This window comes from Bufo bufo, chromosome 3, assembly GCF_905171765.1.
Source record: "Bufo bufo chromosome 3, aBufBuf1.1, whole genome shotgun sequence".
Taxonomy (NCBI): domain Eukaryota; kingdom Metazoa; phylum Chordata; class Amphibia; order Anura; family Bufonidae; genus Bufo; species Bufo bufo.
In genome coordinates, this window is record NC_053391.1 from 277,738,591 (window position 1) to 277,752,605 (window position 14,015).

The 14,015-nt window shown below is 44.0% G+C and overlaps 1 protein-coding gene across 1 annotated transcript in view; it reads left to right on the forward strand.

The window, feature by feature from the left end:
- ANKS1A (ankyrin repeat and sterile alpha motif domain containing 1A) overlaps positions 1–14,015 on the forward strand; it is a 913,309-nt gene that overhangs the window by 658,620 nt on the left and 240,674 nt on the right. The window contains 1 exon segment of the mRNA XM_040424152.1: positions 6,637–6,753. Coding sequence (XP_040280086.1) covers positions 6,637–6,753 — 117 coding nt within the window.

Here is a 14,015-nt window from a genome sequence, read left to right on the forward strand (position 1 = left end):
GTGCTGCGCCGGAGCTCCGCCCCGTCCCCATTATAGTCAATGGGGACGGAACGGCAGTCCAGCGGCACGGCCAAATAGTGGCAGGGCGGATCCGACATGGTGAACAGCCTGTCGGATACATCCTGCCACTAGTGTGAAAATACACTTACGCTAGTGTGAAATGTACCATTAGCAGTATCTGTATCTAAGCAATATCTATATTATTCAAATATACACTGCTCAAAAAAATAAAGGGAACACTTAAACAACACAATGTAACTCCAAGTCAATCACACTTCTGTGAAATCAAACTGTCCACTTAGGAAGCAACACTGAGTGACAATCAATTTCACATGCTGTTGTGCAAATGGGATAGACAACAGGTGGAAATTATAGGCAATTAGCAAGACACCCCCAATAAAGGAGTGGTTCTGCAGGTGGTGACCACAGACCACTTCTCAGTTCCTATGCTTCCTGGCTGATGTTTTGGTCACTTTTGAATGCTGGCGGTGCTTTCACTCTAGTGGTAGCATGAGACGGAGTCTACAACCCACACAAGTGGCTCAGGTAGTGCAGCTTATCCAGGAGGGCACATCAATGCGAGCTGTGGCAAGAAGGTTTGCTGTGTCTGTCAGTGTAGTGTCCAGAGCATGGAGGTGCTACCAGGAGACAGGCCAGTACATCAGGAGACATGGAGGAGGCTGTAGGAGGGCAATAACCCAGCAGCAGGACCGCTACTTCCGCCTTTGTGCAAGGAGGAACAGGAGGAGCACTGCCAGAGCCCTGCAAAATGACCTCCAGCAGGCCACAAATGTGCATGTGTCTGCTCAAACGGTCAGAAACAGACTCCATGAGGGTCATATGAGGGCCCGACGTCCACAGGTGGGGGTTGTGCTTACAGCCCAACACCGTGCAGGACGTTTGGCATTTGCCAGAGAACACCAAGATTGGCAAATTCGCCACTGGCGTCCTGTGCTCTTCACAGATGAAAGCAGGTTCACACTGAGCACATGTGACAGAGTCTTGAGACGCCGTGGAGAACGTTCTGCTGCCTGCAACATCCTCCAGCATGACCGGTTTGGCATTGGGTCAGTAATGGTGTGGGGTGGCATTTCTTTGGAGGGCCGCACAGCCCTCCATGTGCTCGCCAGAGGTAGCCTGACTGCCATTAGGTACCGAGATGAGATCCTCAGACCCCTTGTGAGACCATATGCTGGTGCGGTTGGCCCTGGGTTCCTCCTAATGCAAGACAATGCTAGACCTCATGTGGCTGGAGTGTGTCAGCAGTTCCTGCAAGACGAAGGCATTGGTGCTATGGACTGGCCCGCCCGTTCCCCAGACCTGAATCCAATTGAGCACATCTGGGACATCATGTCTCGCTCTATCCACCAACGTCACGTTGCACCACAGACTGTCCAGGAGTTGTCAGATGCTTTAGTCCAGGTCTGGGAGGAGATCCCTCAGGAGACCGTCCGCCACCTCATCAGGAGCATGCACAGGCGTTGTAGGGAGGTCATACAGGCACGTGGAGGCCACACACACTACTGAGCCTCATTTTGACTTGTTTTAAGGACATTACATCAAAGTTGAATCAGCCTGTAGTGTGTTTTTCCACTTTAATTTTGAGTGTGACTCCAAATCCAGACCTCCATGGGTTGAAAAAGTTGATTTCCATTTTTTTATTTTTGTGTGATTTTGTTGTCAGCACATTCAACTATGTAAAGAACAAAGTATTTCAGAAGAATATTTAATTAATTCAGATCTAGGATGTGTTATTTTTGTGTTCCCTTTATTTTTTTGAGCAGTGTATATTCAATATAGATATTGCTTAGATAAATATATGTATTGGTGGCAGATATGGATTATGTATAGCTGAATCCAAAAATATGATTGACATTTATTTATTTTTTCCCAGGGGGTGTTCAATGTGTAATGTCTACTAGTGGGGGGGGGGAGGGCTGTAAGAACAGGGAACAGGGCTGTAAGAACAGGGAACAGGGCTGTAAGAATGATCCATGTGTTCAAACTGGCACCTCTAGCCCAGTGAGTGCAGGAGCGATAACATACCCTGCTGCTGGAGAAGAGGTCGCCTCGGCTCTGGTATGTACCGCACATGACCGATCGCATACCATCGCCGAGGCAGTGTGAGGAGAGCTGGAGAGGGGCGGGCACCAGAGGCTCTGACGTCTCGTTTACAGAGCCTGGCCACTCCCTCAAGCAGGGAGAAGCCTGTAAACGAGACGTCAGCACCAGAGCCGGCTTGCTGACGTCAGGGGTCACATGACCCAGAATTAAACTGGCCAAACGGGGAAAGATAGCTTATAGAAGTGATTTAAAGAAACTTTCAGTGAACTAGAATAAGAGTAATTAGAATAAATTTATTTAAGTCGGATAACCTCTTTAAACCCTATTGAGCATCTGTGGTGCATCCTCAAACGGAAGGTGGTGGAATGCAAGGTCTCTAACATCCACCAGCTCCGTGATGTCTTCATGGAGGAGTCGAAGAGGATTCCAGTGTCAACCTGTGAACCTCTAGTGAACTCCATGCCCAAGAGAGTTAAGGTAGTGCTGGAAAATAATGGTGGCCACACAAAATATTGACACTTTGGCCATTTTCACTTAGGGTTGCCCTCACTTTTGTTGCCAGCGGTTTAGACATTAATGGCTGTGTGTTATTTTGAGGGCACACCAAATTTACACTGTTATACAAGCTGTACACTGACTACTTTGTATCTTACATTGACTTACATTGTATCAAAGTGTCATATCTTCAGTGTTGTCCCATGAAAAGATATAATAACATATTTACAAAAATTTGAGGGGTGTACTCACTTTTGTGAGATACTGTATATTGACTCAAATTTACCACTATTAGGAACTACAAATGTGTCACAAGAAAACAGTCTCAGAATAGCTTGGATAAGTAAAAGTGTTCCTAAGTTATTACCACATAAAGTGACACATCAGATTTCCAAAATTTGGCCTGGTCCTTAAGCCCTTAAGGACTTAGGACGTACCGGTACGCCCTATTTCCCGAGTCCTTAAGGACTCAAGACGTACCGGTACGTCCTAACTTGAAATCGCGATTGCGGCGCGGCGGGGGTTAATCGCAACAGGATGTCCGCTGAAATCATTCAGCCGGCATCCTGTCACAACGCCGGGGGGGCCATTTGACCCCCCCGTATCGGCGATCGCAGAAAACCGCAGGTCAATTCAGACCTGTGGTTTGCTGCGTTTCCGTTCCATTCGGGTCTCCGGTGACCCGATGAATCGGGAAAAGACTGTGATCGGTGGTGTGATTACACACCACCAATCACAGTACGAACATTTGGGAGAGGCGGTGCTGGCCGTGGTGCTGAATGCCGCTGTCCAGGGTGCTGATTGGTGCAGGGAGAGAGGCGCGAGATTCAAACTTCCAGCGCTCCTCTCTCCCCTCCTCTTCCTGTAAAGCACCTGCACCGTGCAGCACCGTCCTCACCAGGCTCCTGCGATCCCCCCCATCGGCACCCATCACCCTCCAGCACCCATCACCCTCCAGGTAGGTTAGGGTCAGTGAGGGAGAGGCACCGTTAGGCAGGGCTAGAAGGGGAAAGTTAGTTAGGAAAAAAACAAAACACTTTATCTGAATTTAATGTTTTCTAGCTTTCAGACCCTAGACCCCCCTGCTCCTTGCCCCCCCCCCCCCCCCCCCACCACCAGCCCCCCCACCAAATAAGCCCACCGGAGCCCCCTGCCAGTGAACTTAGCTGGTGTCCCCCAGTGGATTTTGAGCCCGAGATTCTGGATTTTGCTGGCAATCCAGGAATCCAGATTCCCACAGTGGGGTTTACTGAAATGGACTTGTTTAGTTTTTTTTTTCAGTGACTCATTTGTGAATCTGATGGTGGAGCAGACGAACCTGTACCCAACAGTTCGTTGCTCAGCACCCGGGCTCCTTTTTGGCTAGACCCGGTGGCTGGACACCGGTCAGTGCAGCCGAGATGAGGACATTTTGGGGCCTCGTGCTGCACATGGGTCTAGTGCAAAGACCCAGTGTCAGGCAATACTGGAGTGGGGACGTCCTCTACCAGACCCCACTCTACAGTATGGCCATGACACGTCCCCGGTTTGAGGCCATCAGGAAATGTCTGCATTATTCAGATAATGCAGCATGTCCCCCCGAGGTGATCCTGCCCATGACCGTCTGTATAAGATACAGCCGGTCATCGATCACTTTCGGGGCTAAATTTGCGCAGGCCTACGTACCTGGAGTCTCTCGTTGCATTCAAGGGGAGACTCAGTTTCCGCCAATACATTCCCACTAAGCGGGCGAGGTATGGCGTGAAAATGTACAAAATTTGTGAGAGTACCTCAGGGTACACTTACAAATTTCGTGTGTACGAGAGGCAAGATTCCCGTATTGAACACCCAGAATGTCCCCCCACTCTGGGTGTTAGCGGGAAACTCGTGTGGGACCTTATGTACCCACTGCTAGATAAGGGTTACCACTTGTACGTGGATAACTTTTATACTAGCATTCCATTGTTCAGGTCTCTTGCCGCCAGATCCACGTTCGCTTGTGGGACCGTGCGGAAAAATCAACGCGGCCTCCCTACCTACCTACCCCCTCCAGGTACCTATCCCCAGGGGTTAGACCCGTGCCCTTACCAGTGGAAACCTGTTGCTGATCAGGTATAAGGACAAGAGGGATGTCCTTATACTGTCCACAATTCACGGTAACAGCACCACCCCTGTCCCTGTGCGAGGTACCGCGGCAACGGTCCTCAAGCCCGATTGTATCGTCGACTACAATCGGTATATGGGAGGAGTTGATCTCTCTGATCAAGTCCTCAAGCCATATAATGTCATGCGCAAAACCCGAGCATGGTACAAAAAAGTTGCGGTCTACTTGGTACAGGTTGCCTTGTATAACGCTTTTGTACTATCCCGAAGCGCTGGCAGCACAGGGACATTCCTCCAATTCTATGAGGCAGTCCTTAAGGACTTGATCTTTTCAGACCGGGAACTGGAGGCGTCCGGATCGTCCCTGACCAATATTTTCCAGGTGTGGTCCCCCATACTGGAAAGAAGGGACGAACCCCAAAAAAGTGCAGAGTGTACCACAAGAGGGGGATACGGAAGGACACCACCACTCAATGGCTTGAAAGGGTACATGGTGTAAATAAACCAGTCCAGCAAAATCTGCCTTCCAAAAACCATATGGCGTTCCCCTTCTTCTATGTCCTGCCGTTTAGCCAAATAGTAGTTTACGACCACATATGGGGGGTGTTTCTGCAAACTACAGAATCAGGGCAACCCATATTGAGTTTTGTTTGGCAGTTAACCCTTACTTTATTACTCGAAAAAATGGGTTAAAATTATAAATTTTCAAAAAAATTGAAATTCCAAAATTGTTTCTCCATCTGCCATTATCTATTGTGGAACACCTAAAGGGTTACCAAAGTTTGTAAACACAGTTTTGAATACCTTGAGGGGTATACTTTCTTAGATGGAGTCACTTTTTTGGAATTTAGATTCTAGGGGTGCAACGGGGGACTTGAAATGGGACATGGTATAAACAAAACCAGTCCTGCAAAATCTGCCTTGCAAAAATTATATGGCGTTCCCCTCCTATGTCCGCCCGTTTGGCCAAACAGTAGTTTACGACCACATATGGGGTGTTTCTGCAAACTACAGAATTAGGGAAACCCATATTGAGTTTTGTTTAGCAGTTAACCCTTGCTTTGTTCCTGGAAAAAATGGATTATATTGGAAAATTTTCCCAAAAATCAAAATTCTTAAATTTTATGTCCATTTGCCATGAAGTCTTGTGGAAGACCTAAAGGGTGAACAAAGTTAGTAAAATCAGTTTTGAATACCTTGAGGGGTGTAGTTTCTAAAATGGGGTCATTTTTGGGTGGTTTCTATTACGTAAGCCTCACAAAGTGACTTCAGACCTGAACTGGTCCATAGAAAGTGGGATTTGGAAAATTTCTGAAAAATTTCAAAATTTGTTTCTAAATTTCTAAGCTATGTAACATCCCCAAAATTTTACAAACATGAAGTAGACGCATGGGGAATGTAAATTCATAAAAAATTTTTGAGGTGTTACAGAAGTAGAGAAACTGAAACATTGAAATTTGCAAATTTTTTGAATTTTTTGGTAAATTTGGTATTTTTTTGTGCAAAAAAATTAACTTTTTTGCCCCAATTTTAGAAGTGTCATGAAGTACAATATGTGACGGAAAAACTATCTCAGAACGGCCTGGGTAAGTCAAAGCGTTTTAAAGTTATCAGCACTTAAAGTGACACTGGTCAGATAGGGCTGAGTCCTTAAGGGGTTAAGATTAAAAATTGGCTTGGTACTGAAGGGGGTTATCCATTTGTCAATATACTTTTTTATGAACTTGCATTGACTTCTGTGACTTAACCAGCTTTCAAAATATTTACCTCTAGTTCTCTCATTGGCAACTTCCTTATTGTGAAAAACTGCACATAATCCTTTTGTAGAATCCAAAAATATCTTTCATAAGATTAATGTATATTTTATAGTATTAGAACTTCATGGTATTTCAAAGATCACATGCAATCAACATTTTTTACATTCTTCAGTGAAGTTATTAGCTGGAATTCAATACTTTTGTGCCTTATGTTTATTCATTTCCTGTTTATTTGCAGGAAGAAACTAAGTTAACTTTCCGGCCTCCCAGTTTGGCTACTTCATATTCTCCCTTACAAAACTGGCAGCACCAACCAGAGAAGTTGATATTTGAGTCATGTGGTTATGAAGCCAGTGTGAGTATTACCTGAGAAGTTTTATCTGTACAATAATTAAAATCATTTTTTTCAGCTTTTTTATTTTCATTATCCTCAAGTCAAGGGCTGGGCAAATATCACTCAGTGTAATACACTAACAAGCAATACATTATAATACAGATGTATTGTAATGCATTGCTGAGGGGATCAGACCCCCAAAAGTTGAAATCCCAGAATGGGACAGAAATAAAGTTTTTTAAAACGTCAAAAAAAGTGTTTTTAATAAGGTGAAATATATTGACTCGATTTATGACTGTTATGAAGTACAATGTGAGAAAACAGTCTCAGAATAGCTTGGATAAGTAAAAGTGTTCCGCAGTTATTACCACATAAAGTGACACATGTCAGATTTTCAAAAAATGGCCTGAGCAGGAGGGTGAAAACTGGCCCGGGGTAGAAGGGCTTAAGCAGTTGTATGGGGTGAGCCGACGCACTGAGCTCACTCCATATGTGGCGGGTGCCGGCTGTCTAATACGGCAGAAAGCCTTTGACAGTGACAGGGCTCGGAGATAACTCAGATCCTGGTACTAAAACTGCTTAGATGCTGCTGTCAGTAGTGAACGTGGCATCTATGGGATTAGATAAAGGAACGTTGCTCCCTCTGAATGATGTCCTGTGGTGAAATTGCGGGACTTCAATCAGTTTGACAGCCAGGGGCCTTGTGAAGTCTCCCAGGCCTGGTCATTGCGAGCTGCCTGCTAAGCCATGCCAAAAGCATGGCCTATCTGGCAGCCTGTGAAAATTTCTTAGACTGCAGTAGTATTTTATTGCAGTCTGTGGTGTAAGTGATCAGAAGATCGAATGTACAAGTCCGCTGTAATCATACGGATCCGTTAACCATTGACATTCAACGGATCCGGTTTGTTCCGTTTAGATTTTACACAACCACATCCTAACAGAACGGATGCATACTGATGTGTAATCAAAACTGAACCGTTTTGGTCATGCATATGTGAAAGTAACCTTAGTGTATTTTTGTGCTTTTTTTTTTTTTTTTTACTTTTGTTTTAAATGGAATGAATGAGCTGCAGTGAGCGCTAAATCAATTTTATTGTGTCGTAGAAAAGTACATGAGGTGACATGATCAACAAATCACAATTCTATATTATAGGACTGCTCAAAATCTTTCAGCAATAATTTTGTTAAGATATGTAGATAAATTTCAGAACAGTTTGTTACCAGATGAAAATCAGCCACATATTGCAGAATATTCAATGGTTGTCGTTAGATTCTAAATTCGTTGTTCCACAGACTGTTTTACTCACACACCCTCATTAACCCCATAAGTACCAGCGCAATACGGCGCAACCGGACGTGACTTAAGGACCAGCGCCATACATGTATGGCACAAGGTCTGCGCGGCTCTGGGGAACAATCGCCGGGGAATCGCCGTACCATGGCTGCTCTTACCTACAGGCAGTCATGGGGTAAGGGCACCATGGTGCTGCACCACGCCCCCTGCAGCTCTAAGCACTGCGATTGGCCGGTCAATGAAGACCGGCACATCGCAGCGCAGGAAGCTGTCACAGGCATCAAGGGGGGGGGGGGGTCAGGGGGAGGTGGCCGGTGCTGAACTGGTCAGCATCGGTCTCCTCAGAGGTAAGGCAGGGGACACTGGTGTTTTGGGTCCACTGCCAGCGCTGCGATTGGTTGGAGCCAATGGCAGCGCTACAGCTGCACAGGAAAGGGCTAAATTTCCCTGCATGCAGCCATTCTAGCTGGTGACTTCATGCAGAGAGGTTCTGTGCTTTTCTGTGCTGCTGTTGGCTTGCTGGGACTTGTGGTGCACACCATTTCAACTTTAACCCTTTCCTGGTCAAAGAAAGAACATCTGGAATTGCTGCACTGATTTTTTTTTCATTTGCAGCTGTTACAGATCCCTTCCCTATTCTGTACATACCTGCCTGATCAGCACCTGGGGATTATTCGTTGCATTTTTTATTTTATTTTTTTCACATCTGTGTTGAATTTTTTGGGCAATTTCTCCTTTTTTTTCGTTACAAAAGAAGAAATAGTAGTTGGGGCGTTATATATAAAAAAAAAAAAAAATATATATATATATATATATATATATATATATATACACACTTACCTAAAGAATTATTAGGAACACCTGTTCTATTTCTCATTAATGCAATTATCTAGTCAACCAATCACATGGCAGTTGCTTCAATGCATTTAGGGGTGTGGTCCTGGTCAAGACAATCTCCTGAACTCCAAACTGAATGTTAGAGTCTGAATTTGGCGTAAACAGAATGAGAACATGTATCCATCCTCTGATGGCTACTTCCAGCAGGATAATGTCACAAAGCTTAAATTATTTCAAATTGGTTTCTTGAACATGACAATGAGTTTACTGTACTAAAATGGCACCCACAGTCACCAGATCTCAACCCAATAGAGCATCTTTGGGATGTGGTGGAACGGGAGCTTCGTGCCCTGGATGTGCATCCCTCAAATCTCCAACTGCAAGATGCTATCCTATCAATATGGGCCAACATTTCTAAAGAATGCTATCAGCACCTTGTTGAATCAATGCCACGTAGAATTAAGGCAGTTCTGAAGGCAAAAGGGGGTCCAACACCGTATTAGTATGGTGTTCCTAATAATTCTTTAGGTGTGTGTATATATATATATATATATATATAGTACAGACCAAAAGTTTGGACACACCTTCTCATTCAAAGAGTTTTCTTTATTTTTATGACTATGAAAATTGTAGATTCACACTGAAGGCATCAAAACTATGAATTAACACATGTGGAATTATATACATAACAAACAAGTGTGAAACAACAGAAAATATGTCATATTCTAGGTTCTTCAAAGTAGCCGCCTTTTGCTTTGATTACTGCTTTGCACACTCTTGGCATTCTCTTGATGAGCTTCAAGAGGTAGTCCCCTGAAATGGTTTTCACTTCACAGGTGTGCTCTGTCAGGTTTAATAAGTGGGATTTCTTGCCTTATAAATGGGTTTGGGACCATCAGTGGCGTTGAGGAGAAGTCAGGTGGATACACAACTGATAGTCCTACTAAATAGACTGTTAGAATTTGTATTATGGCAAGAAAAAAACTGCTAAGTAAAGAAAAACGAGTGGCCATCATTACTTTAAGAAATGAAGGTCAGTTAGTCAGCCGAAAAATTGGGAAAACTTTGAAAGTAAGGGCTATTTGACCATGAAGGAGAGTGATGAGGTGCTGCGCCAGATTAGCTGGCCTCCACAGTCACCGGACCTGAACCCAATCGAGATGGTTTGGGGTGAGCTGGACCGCAGAGTGAAAGCAAAAGGGCCAACAAGTGCTAAGCATCTCTGGGAACTCCTTCCAGACTGTTGGAAGACCATTTCAGGGGACTACCTCTTGAAGCTCATCAAGAGAATGCTAAGAGTGTGCAAAGCAGTAATCAAAGCAAAAGGTGGCTATTTTGAAGAACCTAGAATATGACATATTTTCAGTTGTTTCACACTTGTTTGTTATGTATATAATTCCACATGTGTTAATTCATAGTTTTGATGCCTTCATAGTCATGAAAATAAAGAAAACTCTTTGAATGAGAAGGTGTGTCCAAACTTCCAAACTTTTGGTCTGTACTGTATATATATATATATATATATATATATTAGCCAGTGTTCACTGTAGTGAATTTTTATACTACAGTTATTGCACGCACGCACAATCTGTGTGCTTGCGTGCTGCAGAGCACCAATCAGTAGTGTGTATATATAAATTTCGGTTAGTGTCAGTTTAGATTTTTGCACGAACGTACCATCTGCGTGCGTGCATTTTGCAGAGCACTGTAGTGAATTTTTATACTACAGTTTTTGCATGCACACATGCACAATCAGTAGTGTGCTCATTTGCAACAGCACATTAGTTTTTCTTATTTTATTAACTTTTTTTTTTCATGCGAAAAAGACCTGCAGTTAGTGGTAGTTATATATACGTAGGGGAAACTACATGTGACCTGAAAACCAGGTTAAATAATCATAGACAATCCATCAGAAATAAGAGGAAAGACCTGCCGGTGTCAAACATTTTGTGGAAAAAGAAAATGAGTTGAGATTCATGATTTTGGATCATGTAAAACCGTTAGAAAGAGGGGGCGTTAGGTTAACTGTATTAAAGAAAAATGAATTCGGATGGATTTTCCGTTTAGATACATTGAAACCCAAGGGTCTAAATGTTGAATTTAGGGTAACAGGGGGGATGGTGGACTAGTGCCCCCTCCTCTATTGCTCATGTCCTTGTGTATCCAGAATTCTGTATTAGGTGGATCCAGTGGAAGTTACGCGGATCAATTATGCCACAATGTGATTTTATGTATTATTGTAGGATTTGATTGTGCAATCAGGGATTTGCCTTGCTGGGTTGGATATTTGTTTCGCATAAAGTGGTGGAAATAAGGAGGATGACAGGTTCATTGCCCAAAAGATTGCCCTTATGCAAAATGATGGAAAAGGCAAACTAAGCAGTTCTGGTAGCGGTGACGACAGGTTCGCCGACGCTGCATTGATTCCAGGTGTTCCGGCGTTTGGCCTCCGCCCTTTGGTGACGTACAGCAGTTATGTACCACCCAATAGGAGGGGTAAGGGATGACACATGCGCATTGGCGAGGAACAGACGCGCAGAACCAGCATGTACCTCCGCGAACTAAGACGCCATCCTCCTGGTTCACTCCACAATTCCCCAGCAAGGTACAGTTATATGTAATTGGTTTTAATGCACTATGCACTTTATTATCATGAAAAGTTTGTAATTAATATCACTGCTAAAATATTATGGTGTATATGCAGGACGCTTGTCTGTCCGTGTTCACATTGAGACGTGGTGTAAATGAATGAATTGTAACATTCCTATAAAGGGGAGTGCTTGTTTTTGTATTGGTTAATGAACTAATTGGTAACAATATCACTATGTACTTATACTGGCACTATTGCACTTTATGTTTCACCTGACTTGAGAAAGGTTCTGTGAGAGAACCGAAACGTTGTCACTTGATATGTGTGAATAAAGAGCACATTTTATCTTTTAAGGAGTGCCGCGGACTTTCATTGCCTATATATATATATATATATATATATATATACACTCACCTAAAGAATTATTAGGAACACCTGTTCTATTTCTCATTAATGCAATTATCTAGTCAACCAATCACAGGGCAGTTGCTTCAATGCATTTAGAGGGGTGGTCCTGGTCAAGACAATCTCCTGAACTCCAAACTGAATGACAGAATGGGAAAGAAAGGTGATTTAAGCAATTTTGAGCGTGGCATGGTTGTTGGTGCCAGACGGGCCAGACTGAGTATTTCACAATCTGCTCAGTTACTGGGATTTTCACGCACAACCATTTCTAGGGTTTGCAAAGAATGGCGTTAAAAGGGAAAAACATCCAGTATGCGGCAGTCCTGTGGGCGAAAATGCCTTGTGGATGCTAGAGGTCAGAGGAGAATGGGCCGACTGATTCAAGCTGATAGAAGAGCAACGTTGACTGAAATAACCACTCGTTACAACCGAGGTATGCAGCAAAGCATTTGTGAAGCCAGAACACGCACAACCTTGAGGCGGATGGGCTACAACAGCAGAAGACCCCACCGGGTACCACTCCTCTCCACTACAAATAGGAAAAAGAGGCTACAATTTGCACGAGCTCACCAAAATTGGACTGTTGAAGACTGGAAAAATGTTGCCTGGTCTGATGAGTCGCGATTTCTGTTGAGACATTCAAATGGTAGAGTCGGAATTTGGCGTAAACAGAATGAGAACATGTATCCATCCTCTGATGGCTACTTCCAGCAGGATAATGCACCATGTCACAAAGCTCGAATCATTTCAAATTGGTTTCTTGAACATGACAATGAGTTCACTGTACTAAAATGGCCCCCACAGTCACCAGATCTCAACCCAATAGAGCATCTTTGGGATGTGGTGGAACGGGAGTTTCGTGCCCTGGATGTGCATCCCTCAAATCTCCATCAACTGCAAGATGCTATCCTATCAATATGGGCCAACATTTCTAAAGAATGCTATCATCATCTTGTTGAATCAATGCCACGTAGAATTAAAGGGAACCTGTCACCGGGATTTTGGGTATAGACCTGAGGACATGGGTTGCTAGATGGCCGCTAGCACATCCGCAATACCCAGTCCCCATAGCTCTGTGTGCTTTTATGGTGTAAAAAACCGATTTGATACATATGCAAATTAACCTGAGATGAGTCCTGTACGTGAGATGAGTCAGGGACAGGACTCATCTCAGGTTAATTTGCATATGTATCAAATCATTTTTTTTACACAATAAAAGCACACAGAGCTATGGGGACTGGATATTGCGGATGTGCTAGCGGCCATCTAGCAACCCATGTCCTCAGCTCTATACACAAAATCCCCGTGACCGGTTCCCTTTAAGGCAGTTCTGAAGGCAAAAGGGGGTCCAACACCGTATTAGTGTGGTGTTCCTAATAATTCTTTAGGTGAGTGTATGTATGTATATATATATATATATATATATATATATATATTGTGACAGAGTGTCTGGAGAAGTAGTGGACGGTGTCTGTGTGCCCAAGATTCCTCACTTCTGTAATTTAAAAGCAACCAGGGAAATGTTCAGGAGAGGTCTCTGCAATTCGCGTCTGCATAAAACCTGTTTTTAGGGCCTGTGTTGCTGGAGTGGGGAGAGAAGGGTGGGCCCCACTCCATCCGGACAGTCCGGGTTTTGGGCTGTCAGGTAATTACTCCTCAGGTGTGTTAGCCTGATATAAGGCTGAGAATGCAGACACAGCTCTCTCAGCCTGGGAACAGGTTACCTGCATGGAGCCTGTGAGAGCACTTCAAGAGGTACGGACTTTGCTATTTTGTTTGGGTGCTTGGTATTAGGCCGGCACTTGGTCAGGGAGGTTTCATGCTGTATAGTTAGAGCCGGACAGGCTTAGGATTTTTGTTTGTTATATTTTATGTTCTGTACCTCAACTTGACAATAAAACTGGCTGAGGTCAGTTAAACGAAGTTCCTGCCGTGTGGACTGTAACTGCTTCGGTGTGCCTGCTAAACTGTGCCTGTCTACCCAGGAGACGACAGCCCCGCTACCTAATCCCTTACAATATATACACTCACTTAAAGAATTATTAGGAACACCTGTTCTATTTCTCATTAATGCAATTATCTAGTCAACCAATCACATGGCAGTTGCTTCAATGCATTTAGGGGTGTGGTCCTGGTCAAGACAATCTCCTGAACTCC